Raw genomic sequence first — 14,466 nt, 5'->3', positions numbered from 1 at the left:
ATACGAGTGGTCATTATTCTGAAAGGCTTCATAGAGAAATTGGGATTTGAGTTTAATGGGTTGAATTTGGCCAAGTAGAGCCAAGTGATGAGAGATTCTAAGCAATGGGTACAAAATGAATACATGTATGGAGAGAGGAGGTAAACATACCTGACTAGAGAAAAATAGGTGCAAACATTGTGACAGATCTTCAGTATAAAGTTGAGGAGTCTGGATACTAACAAAGCCATGGAAGATTTTCAAAAGGAATGAAATGATGGAAGAAGTGTTTTAGAAATAATAATAGTAAATTGTTATTAATATGACTGTGGTAAGTATATAGAATAACCCATAACCCATTGCTGTCAAGTCAATTCTGACTCATAGCGACTCTACAGGACAGAGTAGAACTACCCCATGAAGTTTCCAAGAAGTGGTTGGTAGATTTGAACTGCCATCTTTTTGGTTAGCAGCCAGACTCTTAACCACTGCGCCACCAGAGCTCCAAGTACATAAAATAGATAAGCAAAATGCCATTTCAGAAACTGTTACAAACAATAATCATGTGTGATGCCTTAGGAGAAACGAAACTAATATTTCTGAGTCTCTGTTGTATTCCACATACCGTTTTATTTATTCCTTAACAATATACTCTTTGATGCTGATAACAGCAAAAAACTATGGATAAGGAAACTGAAGTCATGTCTGTAGTAAACTGCAGAACTGGAATTCAAATCTAGATTTCTTTGAAAGACTCCAGGTTTTGCACATTTAAAATTTTTTTTTAATTTCTTTTTGATAAATACAAAACTTGAATAGTAATAATAAACTCCATTAAGATTAAGAAATACACCCACCCCTCGCTTATGGACATGGTTAGTTTCCAAAGACCAGGTCATTATGTGAAAATCAACCTTATGAAAAATGGAGGATAACCACATCAGATCACAAAATGGAAAATGATTACATCATTACATAACTGCCAGATGACATCATTACATAATTGCCAAACCACTGAGAATCATGGCCCAGCCAAGTTGATGCATAACCTTTAATTAACCATCGCAGCCAGTGTTACTCTGTCCCTGCACCTTGGCATTCCTTACTGCCAGATGTACCTCACTAATGTGCAAAATAGATAGTAGATTTTGTACTGTTATCATAAATGTGAAATGTCAGATAATTGATAAGTGAGGAATAGGTGTAGAATATTGGAAGCCCCTTGTATATCCCTCCCTAATCATGTACATCTGTTTTTCCCCCACCCCACACTTAGAGGTAGCCACTCTTGTTTTTTGTCATCTTTTTACCACCTATGTATGTGCTTCTACCATATCTGTTGTTTTGCTTGTTTTAGAAATTCATATAAATGGAAAATCATATAAATGGAATCATACCATGTATATTCTTCAGTAACTTCCTTCTTCTGCTCAAGTTTTTTTTTAGTTTCGTCTGGGATGGGCTTGTTCATTTTAAGTGCTATAGAGCAATCCACTGTATTGATATATTATAATTTTTTAATCAGTACTACTGTTGGTACACATTTATGGCCTTTCACATGGTTAATTTTCATAAATGTTCCATGTGTGCTTATAAAGACTGCATAAACTCCAAGTTTGGGGTTCAGTGTTCAACATATGACCATTAGATCATTTTTGTTAATTTTACTATTTATCTTCCCTATCCTACTGATTTTTATTTGCTCGACATATTAATTACTGAAAGAGGTGTGTTAAAGTTTCGCACTCTGATAAGTGAGAGGTGATAGTGTTTTGAGATCTTGGATCCAGTTGTGGATCCTAATCCTTCCTAATCATGATAGGGCCTTAGGCACCAAACCGTCTAATAGCTCCCACTCTCTTCATTTGTTAATTTGACAGTGGATTGGTCAATTTTTCACTACTCATCTGTAAATTTTTGCTTTATATGTTTATAATTTATGTTCCTGAATTCATAGAGGTTGAGAGCTGTTATCTCTTCATGGTGAATATAACTTTTTGTCATTATTTAGTGGTCCTCTCATTTCTAATAATCTATGTTGCCTTAAATTTATTAGGTCTAACATTAATTACTTCAGCTATTTTTGGATTGCTAAATACCATTCGTATCTTTTTCCATTTTTTGGACTTTCAATCTTTCTGTATTTTTATGTTTTAAGTGTGTAACAATTAGAATTGTACATTCATCATGGTCTTTTGAGCTCTAGGAATTGTCTATAAGTTTTTGGTGTATGCTCTTTATCTACAAATTTTTCTTAGCCTATCATAACTCAATACAAGATTACTTGCACACGTTAAAAAATTTTTGACCCTCCAAGAAATGATTTTACTTCTTTTTCTAGGTTACTTTTTATACTTTGCATATTCTTCTACTTCGATTATAATTATTATCTCATAATTTTTATTTTAAAGGACCATCTCCCATTGCGAGACGTGGAATCACCTTGCAGAAAGCAATTTGGCTTTTGTTTTCAGTTCTTTCAAGCTGGACCAACACTTGAGGCTAATTAATGGGGGCTGGCCAGACCAAGATGTAGCATCTGGAGGTCTGATGCTGACCAAACCTCAGGAGGAATGATGTAATATATCATGGCTACACAGTGAGGCTAATAAGAGTCTCGAGCCCTAAGACTCAGAGATGGTTCTTGGTTGCCGATCATGCACAGCAGAGGGTAGCACACCCTTCTTTGAAACATAGAACATACTGGATCCCTCCTTGGCATCATTCTGTGTGTCTCTTCATTTGCATCCTTTTTGTTTGTAATAAATCTGTAGCTACAAATATGATATACTCTCCACGAGATTCTGCAAGTCATTTCATCAAATTGACGAACTCACAGGGGCAGTGAGAGCCAGCAGGAGCTGGCATCTGCCTATTTGGCAATCTGAAAGAAAATGTCCTTCTAACCTGTGAGCTCTGATCTGTCTCTGGGTGGCTAAGGTCAGAGAAATGCTGCATGAGTAGCTGGTCTGAAAGTAGGTGTCTTTCTAACTTGTGAACTCTGACTAGGGTTGGAGAAAGCGCCACTTGGGGTGCTGGTGACAAGGCTGGAGAATTAGAAAGGTAAAGATAGAATCCATCCCCACACTCTGGGGACTGAATTTGCTGATCTTTATCACCCAGCTGGCAACAAATGTGGTATTTGCCTGCTTTGCCCCTTGGTTCGGGCACTTGCACTAAATTATGAATTCATTGAGAGTAGTAATTGTGGCTTATTTATATTTGTATTTTGAGGGCCTAGTGTTATGGGCTGTTTATTGGGCCTTATACAGTAGACAAAATTAATGAAATGGTAGATGAAAAAAATGAACAAATGGTTAAACATTAGCTATCCTCTCGTGGAATTTTTTTCCTTTTTAATTGTGCTTTAAGTGAAGGTTTACAGAGCAAATTGGTTTCTCATTAAACAGTTAATACACACATTGTTTTGTGACACTGGCTGCCAACCCCACGACATGTCCACACTCTCTCATTCTTAATCTTGGGTTCCCCATTTCCATTTGTCCAGCTTTCCTGTCCCCTCCTGCCTTGTCATCCTTGCCCCTGGGCTAGTATGCCCATTTAGTCTTGTATACATAGTTGAGCTACATGTATTATTGTTTATTTTACAGGCCTGTCTAATCTTTGGCTGAAGGGTGAACCTCAGGAGTGGCTTCAGGACTGAGTTAAAAGGGTGTCTCGGAGCCATACTCTTGGGATTTCTCCAGTCTCTGTCAGACCAGTAAGTCTGGTCTTTTTGTGTGTGTGTGTTTGAATTTCGTTCTACATTTTTCTCCAGCTCTGTCTGGGACCCTCTATTGTGATCCTTGTGAGAGCAGTCAGTGGTGGTAGCCAGGCACCATCTAGCTTTGCTGGACTCAGTCTGGTGGAGGCTGTGGTCATTGTGGCCCATTAGTCATTTGGAATAATCTTTCCCTTGTATCTTAGGTTTTCTTCATTTTCCCTTGCTCCAGACGGGTGGAACCAGTAGAGTATCTTAGATGACTACTCAAAAGCTTTTAAGACCCCACATGCTACTCACCAAAGTAGGATATACAACATTTTCTATATAAACTATGTTATGCCAATTGAGTTAGATGTCCCCCAAGCCGCTCATGAAATTTAAATATCACAGTATTCTCATTCTGTACCTCCAATCAGTCTAAATATTTTAAAATTTTCACTTAGAATTCTAGAAGAGTAGTATTTTGGATACTGAAGAGATTTTGAGAAACATTGTATCAGTCATGATTTTTTCAGTTGTCAGTAGTGGAACCAAACTGAACAGACTTTTAAGTATGTGAGAAATTCAGGAATTCAAGCATGTCTGGATTCAGGACCTCAAACAATATCATTAGAGCCTAATTACTCCTACTCTTTCCGTTTGTTAATTCCCAGATTTCATCCTTAGGCTTTTTCTACTTGATGGTTCCCCACTGTTCAGGTTTATATCATCCTTAATTATATTCTCTCTCTTCCCAGTAATTCCACTGATGTCCAAAATTTCATTCAGTTGGATTGACTTGGGCTGCTTGCCCTTTTCTGAACCAATTGCTGTTTTTTTAGGGATGTAGAATATACCAACTGACTTAGGTCTGTGTCACATGTCCATACTTGAAATCAGGGGTAGAGTCACCTTTCCTCAAACCACATGGATTTAGAGGAGGGGGAAGAATGTTTCCACAAGAAAAATTAGTGTATTTTTGCCTGAAAAAACATGACTGTATGTTGGGCTGGCATAAGACAATACATCCCGTTTCAGTAATCCATCTCTTCTTTTTAAAAATAGGACAGCTGCACAAAGAAGTTAATTATTACCTAAAGTCATACAGTTACTTGCATAGCGTTATGTTTATTCTAAGGCTACAATACTATTTGAAGGCATTTTAAAAAAACAAGAGTTTTTCACTTTTACTTGTGTTAAAACATAGCAAGGATAGAGCAAGACACAACATGTAAGAATGATTCTTGTGCATCATTTGTCATCTGGTGCATTCCAGAACTAAAGATACAAGTCAGCTGGGTAAATTTGCTAATTGGCATAGTTATTACTACATTTAAAAATTAGCTAAAACCTTTTAAAGATTATAGAATCATTGAAAGCAATAATGGAAAACCTGATTCTTAAAGAGATTTACTTACAACTTTGCGGGCACATTGCAATTAAGGGAGCAGGTCTGAATAAGACAATGTTACCATGCTGACTAGGTGTTGTAGGGTGCTTTTTGAAATAGGAAGTTTTTGTGTTTGTTTTGTTCTGTTTTTTACAGTTACTTTGAATGGGCTTTTATTCAGAGAGCAATTAATTTTTACAACATATGTTTTGATTAACAAAGTATTTCTTTTAGTCTTAAAATTCCTAGTCAAATTCAGACTGTCACTTTCTTCTGAAAATTTCCTTTTTCTCTTTTTTTAAATTTTATTTATTTTGTTGTTGTTGAGAATATACACGGCAAAACATCATGCACCAATTCAAAATTTCTACATGAACAATTCAGTGACATTGATTGCATTCTTTGAATCATGTAACCATTCTCACCCTCCTTTTCTGAGTTGTTCCTCCCCCACTGACATAAATTCACTGCCCCTAATCTTTCTAGTTACTGGTTGTCAGTTTGATCCCATATAGATCCCATATAGATCATTCTTAAAAGAGCATGGTTTGATGGGACATACCAGTTAATTGGCTTAATTATGTGCCTAGTGCTTCTGTTTTACCTCCTAGTTAGTTGAGTATTGCTTGGGGTCTTAAAAGTTAGATGATGCCTGGCTACCAGCAATGATCACGCTGACAGGGAATAAAGCAGAGAGTCCCAGACAGAGCAGGAGAAAAATGTAGAACAAAACTCAAATTCATGTAAAAAGACCAGACTTAATGGTCTAACAGAGACTGGAAAAACCTCCAAAACTACAGCTCCCTGGATGCACTGTTAACCCAGAACTGAAACCTTTCCCCAAACCCACTCTTCAGTCAAAGATTAGACAGGACTATGAAACAAAAAATAATACACGTGAAGAATGTGCTCCTTAGTTCAATCAGATATACGAGACCAAACGGGCAGCTTCTGTCCAAAAGCAGGATGAGAAGGCAGGAAGGGACAGCCACTGGTATAAGAGACACAGGGAACCCACGATGAAGAGGGGGAGTGTGCTGTGACATTGTGGGGATTGCAACTAATTTCACAAAACAATATGTGTATAAACTTTTGAATGAGAAATTAACTTGAACTGCAAACTTTCATCTAAAGCACAATTAAAAAAAAAAAAAAAAGCTTGCAAGTGGCCATCCAAGGTGCAGCAGTTGGTCTCTATTTGCCTGGAGCAACAGAGGAAGAAGGAGAGTCAGGAATACCCCACCCCACTTCCATCAAGTCTATTCGAACTCATGGTGACCCTATATGACAGGGTGTAACTGCCCCAGAGGGTTACCACGCCTGTAAATCTTTACAGAAGCAGACTGCTACATCTTTCACTGCAGAGCAGTTGGTGGGTTCAAACCACAGACCTTTCGGTTGGCACCCAAGCACTTTAACCACTGTGCCACCAGGGTTCCTTCATAGTTAGGAGTAAACTCATTGCTATTGAGTCAATTCTGACTCATAGCAACACTATAGGACAGAGAACTGCCCCATAGGGTTTCCAAGGAGCACCTGATGGATTTGAACTGCAGACCTTTTGGTTAGCAGCCATAACTCTTAACCATTATGCCACCAGGATTTCCAGTTTAAGAATAGGAGGAGGAAATGGAATGTGTGGCTAATTTCCTCCATTAATAACTGCCTCCTTTGCCATGAGAACAAAAGCCCTGATGGTGCCTAGCTACCATTACTGCACATTTTGATCAAAGATTCTATAGAAGAATCCTGATCAAAATGGGGAAAATTCAGAAGAGAATTTCAAATTCCCTTGGAATCCAGACTTTCTGGAGCCTTGGAAGCTGGATGAACCACTGCAACCATTTCTGAGATAATCTTTAAATCTTAAACCAAAAGTATCCTCTGAAGCCGTCTTAAAACCAGACAACAACTTAGCTAGTAAAAGATGTCTGCCTTAAGCAGTATTTTTTCAGTTTATATCAAGAAGAGAAATATGTGGACTGTAAATTGAAGAACATTTAATACATGTAATGTGTTCCAGACTCTGATGGTCTCTTAAACAAATTTCAAAACATTGTATCTCCCCTCCATCTGTTTTCAGACTTTGTGAACACTCAATTATGTATTTATTGCACTGTTAATCAGATTAGCAATTGGACCTATTCCTTTAAATTTAGAAGTACTTTTTCTGAAAACATGTTGGGAGGTTGAAGCATTACTCACTGAGCAGAATATTTGAACATTAAGTAACATCCTTTGTCTTAGTCATCTAGAGCTGTTATAATAGAAATACCACAAGTGGATGGCTTTCACAAAGAGAAATTTATTTCCTCACAGTCTAGTAGGCTAGAAGTACAGATTCAAGGCGTCAGCTCCAGGGTAAAGCTGTCTCTTTCTGTCAACATTAGAAGAAAGTCCTTGTCATCAGTCGTCTGTTGCTCTGGGAGCATCTCAATGAAGGAACCTCAGGTCCAAAAGATGCACTCTGCTCCCAGCACTGCTTTCTTGGTGGTTTGAGTTTCCCATGTCTCTATAGTAGCTTCTCTCCTTCGTATCTCAAAAGAGATTGGCTCAAGACACCATCCAATCTTGTAGACCTCATCAATACAACTGCCACCAATCTATCCCACTACATCACAGTGATAGGATTCACAACACAGAGGGAAACCACATCAGAAGATAAAATGATATAGACAATCACACAGTCATACAAGGGAATCATGACCTGTTAAGCTGACAGACACCCTTGAGGGGCACAACTCGATCCATGACATCCTTTTAAAAAAATTAATTTACTCTATGTTTCCCAACTTTTTGGCCACCCTGAAATTTTCTGCTTATCTACCCTCCAACTCCATTTTTATAACTTCTTAATGGGAAATGAAGAGGACCAAACAGTCTTGTCCATCTCTTCCTTTACATTGTCTCTGGAGACATTAAAAAGAAAAAGTCTACATTAATGCTGATTGATCAAAATGTTACTTGAGCTAAAATGTTTATTAAGTGTGCTCATATTGCTTTTACAGGGACTTCTTGGAAATAGAGGGCCTCCTGGGCCTCCTGGCCTCAAAGGAACTCAGGTATGGAAGAAATAAATATCCAGTCAACAATTTTTTTTACTTCAAATTTTCCTTTTATATTTTTTGTGGGACTTTAGCTTTTACTTAAAACGCTGCCTCAGTATGGACAATTTTTGCCATACAGAATTTTAAATTGCCATTTTATATTGGCAGATATTGAATGGGATTTGGAGTCATTTTACAATGTTCTGAGTTAATTGATTTATGTCAGCGGTCTCAATGGAATGCCTGAAGAATCCAAGCCTAGAGTCTCATTCATCTGTACTAGAATTTATATTTACTATTTGTGACTCTTTTATACTTGTGACCAAATAAATTATATTTTAAATAAGTTGGGAATTCAGCAAAATGTTTATTAAAGAAAACAGAATATACGATCCTAGGAAGTTCTGTATATGTTATTCAGATGTGGTAATCTCAACTATTTATTTAAAAGTAAAGAAATAAGTATATTTAGTAAATATGTCTATAAGAGAAGTAAAAACATTTAGTACTTTTTTTTTTAGAGAGTAATGTATAGACATGGTTTCATTATTATAAAGCACTCTTTTATTATTTCTTCTGTGTTCCTCTTTTGTCTCTATTCACCCATGAAGTTTTTGATCCTTAAAAGAATATGCCAGATTTTATATCTTATAATTTTGTAGCTCATTTGACCCTAAGAATACTGCACTTATAAATTAGTCAAGAATAAACTCTAGACATTAAGTCCCATTTGGGTAGGATCTGATTTACTTTTGTATCTCTAGGGCTTAAGACAAAACTAAGACTCAAAAATATATTTTTTGAATGAATGAAATATCAAAATCTGCCAAGAGAAACATGTTCTCTATCAGTAATTTTTAAATGTACCAATGTGTATTGATTTTCATCTGTTAAGAGATTTGTAGTCGAATTCCTCTCTGTGTCAGAGCAATATTGACCAAGAAGGTAAAGATAATCTTTAATTTGTGATTTCGGTGATTCCTAATCCTGGTTTTATGATACTGTAATCACTTTTACTCTTCTCCATTCCCAATTTTCTAAATATATTTTTTGTCATCTATCAATTTTAAAATACATCCCTCTAAAGGTAGATAAAGGTGGAAACCCTGCTGGCGCAGTGGTTAAGTGATATGGCTGCTAACCAAAGGGCCGGCAGTTCAAATCTGCCAGGAGCTCCTTGGAAACTCTACAGGGCAGTTCTACTTTGCCCTATAGGGTCGCTATGAGTCAGAATTGACTCGACGGCACTGGGTTTTTTTTTTTAAGGTAGATAAGGGATTGTTACATAAATTTTTTAAAAAATTAAAACTTTACTGGGTCATGTTGTTATGTTAGGCGCTGTTGAGTTGGTTCCAACTTATGTCAACCTCACGTACAACAGAATGCAACACTGCCCAGTCCTGCGCCATCCTCACAATTGTTGTTATTTTTGAGCCCATTGTTGCAGCATGATTTTCACATCTCAGAATGAGTTTCAGATTTCAGCATAAATAGAAAAAACAGGGTTTACGTTTTAAGTACTTATTTTAGGCTATGATATGTTCTGACTTTCTTTTAAGGGAGAAGAAGGACCAGTTGGACCCTTTGGAGAACTGGGGCCAAGTGTACGTATCATATAAATAACTTTCAATAAGTACTTATCTTGAAAACAACTATTTTGTAAATCTTTTAACAATAGAATGCGGTTTTAAGTTATAGTAAAAGACAAAATTTAAAACATGGCCTAAAGCTATAAAATCTTCAAAACTAAAGTAGGCCTGTAACTGAAACTCTCCAGGGACATTTTAAATAATATTATGCCTACTCCATATTTACTTGTTTCTTCAATTTCTTCTGGTCTTAGTAATTTGTGAAAATTATTTAAGTGTTTCTCGAAGTAAAATAGAAAGCTAAACACTTCAGCTGTTTTAGTAAATATTCTGGGAATTTCTGTTTTCTAAATGTCAGTAAAATTATAGAAAGCTAATAAGATGTATTTTCTGCCAAATTTTCTTCAGATAGTATCATGACCATATATGACTTGCTTTCAATTTCTAAAAATTAATTCTTTAAGCATTTTTGGTACACATGACTGAAGTTTACATTATCATGAAATAATTCAGGTGTACGCATTATTATTAGGTAGTGATTGCATTTATTTTAAAGAGGCATTATTAGATTCATGTGAAATACACTTTTTTTCAACATTTTTACATTCAAGTAGACAATAATTTTTTTCTTTTGTACTTCTACTTCATTATCACATACAAATTACCATTATCTCCTTGGAAGTAGAAGAAGAGTTTTTATTTTATTTCCTGTGAGGTGAGTTATATAACAAAAACTTCCTTGAACCCAGTAAAATTGATCTTATTTAAAACACATTTCCCTAGAAAAGAAGAAAATCATGCCTACTTGCCTACTCAGTCTTAGTATTTATTATAATGTTGCTGCTGTTGATTAAAGATCAGTTTGAGGCCTACTATTTGGGCTAAGTATGTCACATGAATCATCTCTAATCCTGATAACAACCCTACAATTATTGTCCCATTTTTTAGATATGAAAATAAGGCTCTGACGTTATATGCTCAAGCATAACATACTCAAGAAAACCTAATACGACAGAACTTAAACAGGACCAGAAGTTATGATTCCAATTCGCATGCTCTGAATTGCTTAATTTCAAAGAGATTATGAATGTACTGACACCCGCTATCTCTTTCCATAATGTAGATATGATATTTAACTGTTTCCTGAGATAGCCATGTTCTCCAGTGCCTGATGGAGTGTTAGCATTATTTAAAAATGAAAGGAATATTCTCACTTAAGGTTCTTCCCAGTCATTGTGAATAAAAATAGAGTAAAATTTTTTGAAATATCATAGACAAACCCAATAATTTAGACTCAAGGAGATTTAATTTCCTGTATCTTTAAATTGATTGGAGAACAGTTGACATTTAAAAGTAATAGGATAATTTTCTGTTTTTCACTCTACTTTGGTAGGAAACTACTAGGTAATTTCAAGCAAGGGAGAGACCAAAATTAAAGCAACTTTTTTGGTAGAAGTCCTAATGTAATTTTAATTCGGTAAATCTCTTACGTGTGGCCAAGACAGAATGAGATCCAGACAGTTGCTTTATTTTAAAAAGGAAAAATATGACAGTATTTGTAAATGGAAGTGATCATGAAGTCTAAACGTGTAATGTTGAGTAGATATTATAAATTAGTGCTCTATTTTTAGCAGTCTCCACCCCTCCCCTTTTTTTAAATCATTGATTGGAATTTTTCACATACATTGGTTGAGGCATAACTTCCCCAATCAAATCTTACTGATCTTCTTTCTTACTCTGCTCCAGCCACATTGGCTCCTCATAGTTCCTTGAATACACCACGCACATCCCTGCCTCAGAGCATTTGCATATGCTGTTTTCCTCTGAATGGAATGTTCTTCCCTCAGGTATCCATATAACTTGTCCCTTTAAGCCTTTAGTCAAACACTGCCTTCTCATTGAAGGTATCCTATCAAATATTTCAACAAAAGCCCCACAACAGTTTATACCCCTCTTATCTTTTTTTTTTTATCTGCTAAATTTTTGTCCTTCCCGTTTATCACTGTCTGACATGCTATATATTTTACTTATTTTTTTTTTTACTTGTGGGCCATCCTCCCTAGAATTTAAGCTCTATGACGGCATGTAAGTTTAGTGAATTCCTTGATCTCCAGCCCTAGAACTGTGCATGGTACATAGTAGGCAGTCAATAAATATTTGTAGAATGCATGGCTACTGAGTATAATAAAATACATTTATCAATTAATTTTGAAGTATTTCATCTTGTAAGTATAGTTTAAATTTTATAAACCATAGAAAACTTACAAAATTGAAATGATTATACATCTCTCGCTCTTTTTTTTTTTTTTTTAATATATTGTTCTCTTCCAGGGAAAACCAGGCCAAAAGGGGTATGCAGGTGAACAAGGACCAGGAGGCTTAAAGGTAAAACAACTGACTTTATTATCAGTATTAAAATATAATTTTCAAGAAGATAGAATAATGGCTTTTATACAAATATGAAATTAACACATCAAAGATTTTATTCAAATCATTAATTAATAAGGGAGCCAGTCAGATGTTAAAACTGGTTCAAAGAGCATTTGAGAAACCGTATATCTATATCCATATTCATATTCATATCTATATTCACACCTGTATACAAATGGATAAATAAGTGTCTGGGTCCTTTAATCAATAGTAGGCACTGAGTCTAAGCACATTCCCTAGTTAATCACTGGGTGGCCTTCACTCCTTTATGTCATTGAAAGGACATGTCACTCTCTTTTTTTGGCTTATTTCCAAGTTTTTGATGATTTCTTTGTAACACCAACAAAGGAAAAATAATGCTTGATCTTTGCTAATACTAACAATAAAGTTTTTTATATACAACATCAAGGCCCGAAAGAAACTAGCTTATAGAAATTGTTGATTTGTACAAATTTAAAACTTAAGTGAAAAATTGAGATGAGTCACAGCATTACTGCTAAATTTTCTAATGCTAGAGTTCATAATTTGTATTAAGCTCATTATTTTTATGATGCTGGAATCAATTCAGACCAGCCCGTTTTACATGCTGAGTAGTCATATGTCATTAGTGGCTACCATATTGTTCAGTACAGTTTAATGCACCCCACGCTGCAATATAATTACTAATTCTTAACAGCAATTGATGGTTGAATCTCCTGCTCATTTTCCTAAACAAAACTTACATTCCTGAAGATTCACCATATACAATGCCCTCAACTTAATCTTTCACGTTTCATTAATCCATGCCTTTGCTCATACCATTTCCCACCACCGAAAATGACCATTTCCCATCACCAGTGTATCACTTATTCTTCAGGGCCCAACTCAAATATAGTTCCATAATCCACTATTTGAAATAATAATGCTTGATTTTTGACAGCCAGTGTAGTGTATATACTGTATGTTCCTTAACGCTGCCAGCAGGATCTGGGACAGCATACCATAAACAGGCACATGACAATTTCCTCAGTGAAATGTTCAGATTAAGCAAAATAAATCAAGATAATAAGTAGACTCACTCAGATCACGTAAGACATGGCCACAACATAAATTCAGATTAGGTCGAGTTTGCCACCAAATGAATTGTGAAAAACTGTTTTCAGAGCTGTGTAGACTATAGAATTGTGGTTAATGGTTTATAAATATATATCACTTCTCCGGTGAAGCCACCCTAGTTTCTCCAGCACATAGGATGCCTGCTCCTATGAACTCCTTTAGTACTCCTGCTTAACATTGTGAGGTATGTTATCTCCTCAAGCAAATATAGATCCCTGTGGATAAGGACTTTGTTTTTATTCTCAGTATCTTTCACAGTGCCTACCACTCTACCTTTTACAGAGTACACCTCAATAAATATTTTATTTTTCAAATTTTATTTTTAAAAGTGCTTCTAAAATGATTAAAAGCCTTAAGTAGAAAAAAATAATTTAGATAAGTAGGTTGCTAAGAGTCGGAATTGATTCGACAGCAATGGGTTTTTTTTAGGTAACTATTATTATTTGAATGAAAATAGAAGAAATACCATGTTTAATAAAAATATTATAACAGAATTTCAAATAACTGAATTTTCTGAGACTTCTTCTAAGTTATGACTATGTAATTACATTAAAAATGAAAATGGGAGTGATGTTATGAGTCGTCTTGTATGAAAAACAATCATTTTTTATAGCTTTATGTTCTTTATTAACAGGGAGAAGTAGGAGATCCAGGAAATGTTGGAACAATTGGTGAAACAGTAAGCTAATTTTTATGTCCCTACTTTCATTTTTTTAATCATACATAAACAGTTTCAGGAGTCATATTAGCTATAACCTGTGCTTATAATTTCAGAATATTTCTGGTACTCTACAAATTTAAATTCAATTTAGATGTTTCTATTGACGAATAAAACCTAACATTGTCCATTCTTAAAAAGCTGCAAGTTATTAAATCATAAGTTTAATAGTTTGAAGGTCATTTTTCTTTAGATTTCAAAGTTTGGAATAAACCAAGGGATAATTAACTGGAATAAACCAAGAGATAACTAAACTTTTCTCAAAGTTTGACTTGTGTAAAGATACATTACTGTGAAAGAAGGAGGCTCCATGTTATATATTAATCAGATGTTAGAAGTAATTTTATTTTTTATAGGGGAGAACCAAACCCACTGCCGTAGAGTCAATCCCAACTCATAGTGACCCTGTAGGACAGAGTTGGAGCTTCCTCACAGGTTTTCCAAGGCTATAAATCTTTATGGAAGCACACTGCCCCATCTTTCTCTTGTGGAGTAGCTGGTGGGTTTGAACCACC

General features: G+C 35.4%; 1 protein-coding gene across 1 annotated transcript in view; it reads left to right on the top strand.

Annotated features, from left to right (window-relative positions):
* COL24A1 (collagen type XXIV alpha 1 chain) overlaps positions 1 to 14,466 on the top strand; it is a 364,074-nt gene that overhangs the window by 146,562 nt on the left and 203,046 nt on the right. The window contains exons 20-23 of the mRNA XM_064279962.1: positions 8,081 to 8,134; positions 9,679 to 9,723; positions 12,040 to 12,093; positions 13,868 to 13,912. Of these exons, the coding sequence (XP_064136032.1) occupies positions 8,081 to 8,134; positions 9,679 to 9,723; positions 12,040 to 12,093; positions 13,868 to 13,912 (198 nt within the window). The remainder of the gene's footprint in view (positions 1 to 8,080; positions 8,135 to 9,678; positions 9,724 to 12,039; positions 12,094 to 13,867; positions 13,913 to 14,466) is intronic.

This window comes from Loxodonta africana, chromosome 3 (assembly GCF_030014295.1).
Source record: "Loxodonta africana isolate mLoxAfr1 chromosome 3, mLoxAfr1.hap2, whole genome shotgun sequence".
Lineage (NCBI taxonomy): Eukaryota > Metazoa > Chordata > Mammalia > Proboscidea > Elephantidae > Loxodonta > Loxodonta africana.
The sequence above is the reverse complement of the archived record's forward strand: the minus strand, read 5'-3'. Positions and strand labels throughout refer to the sequence as shown.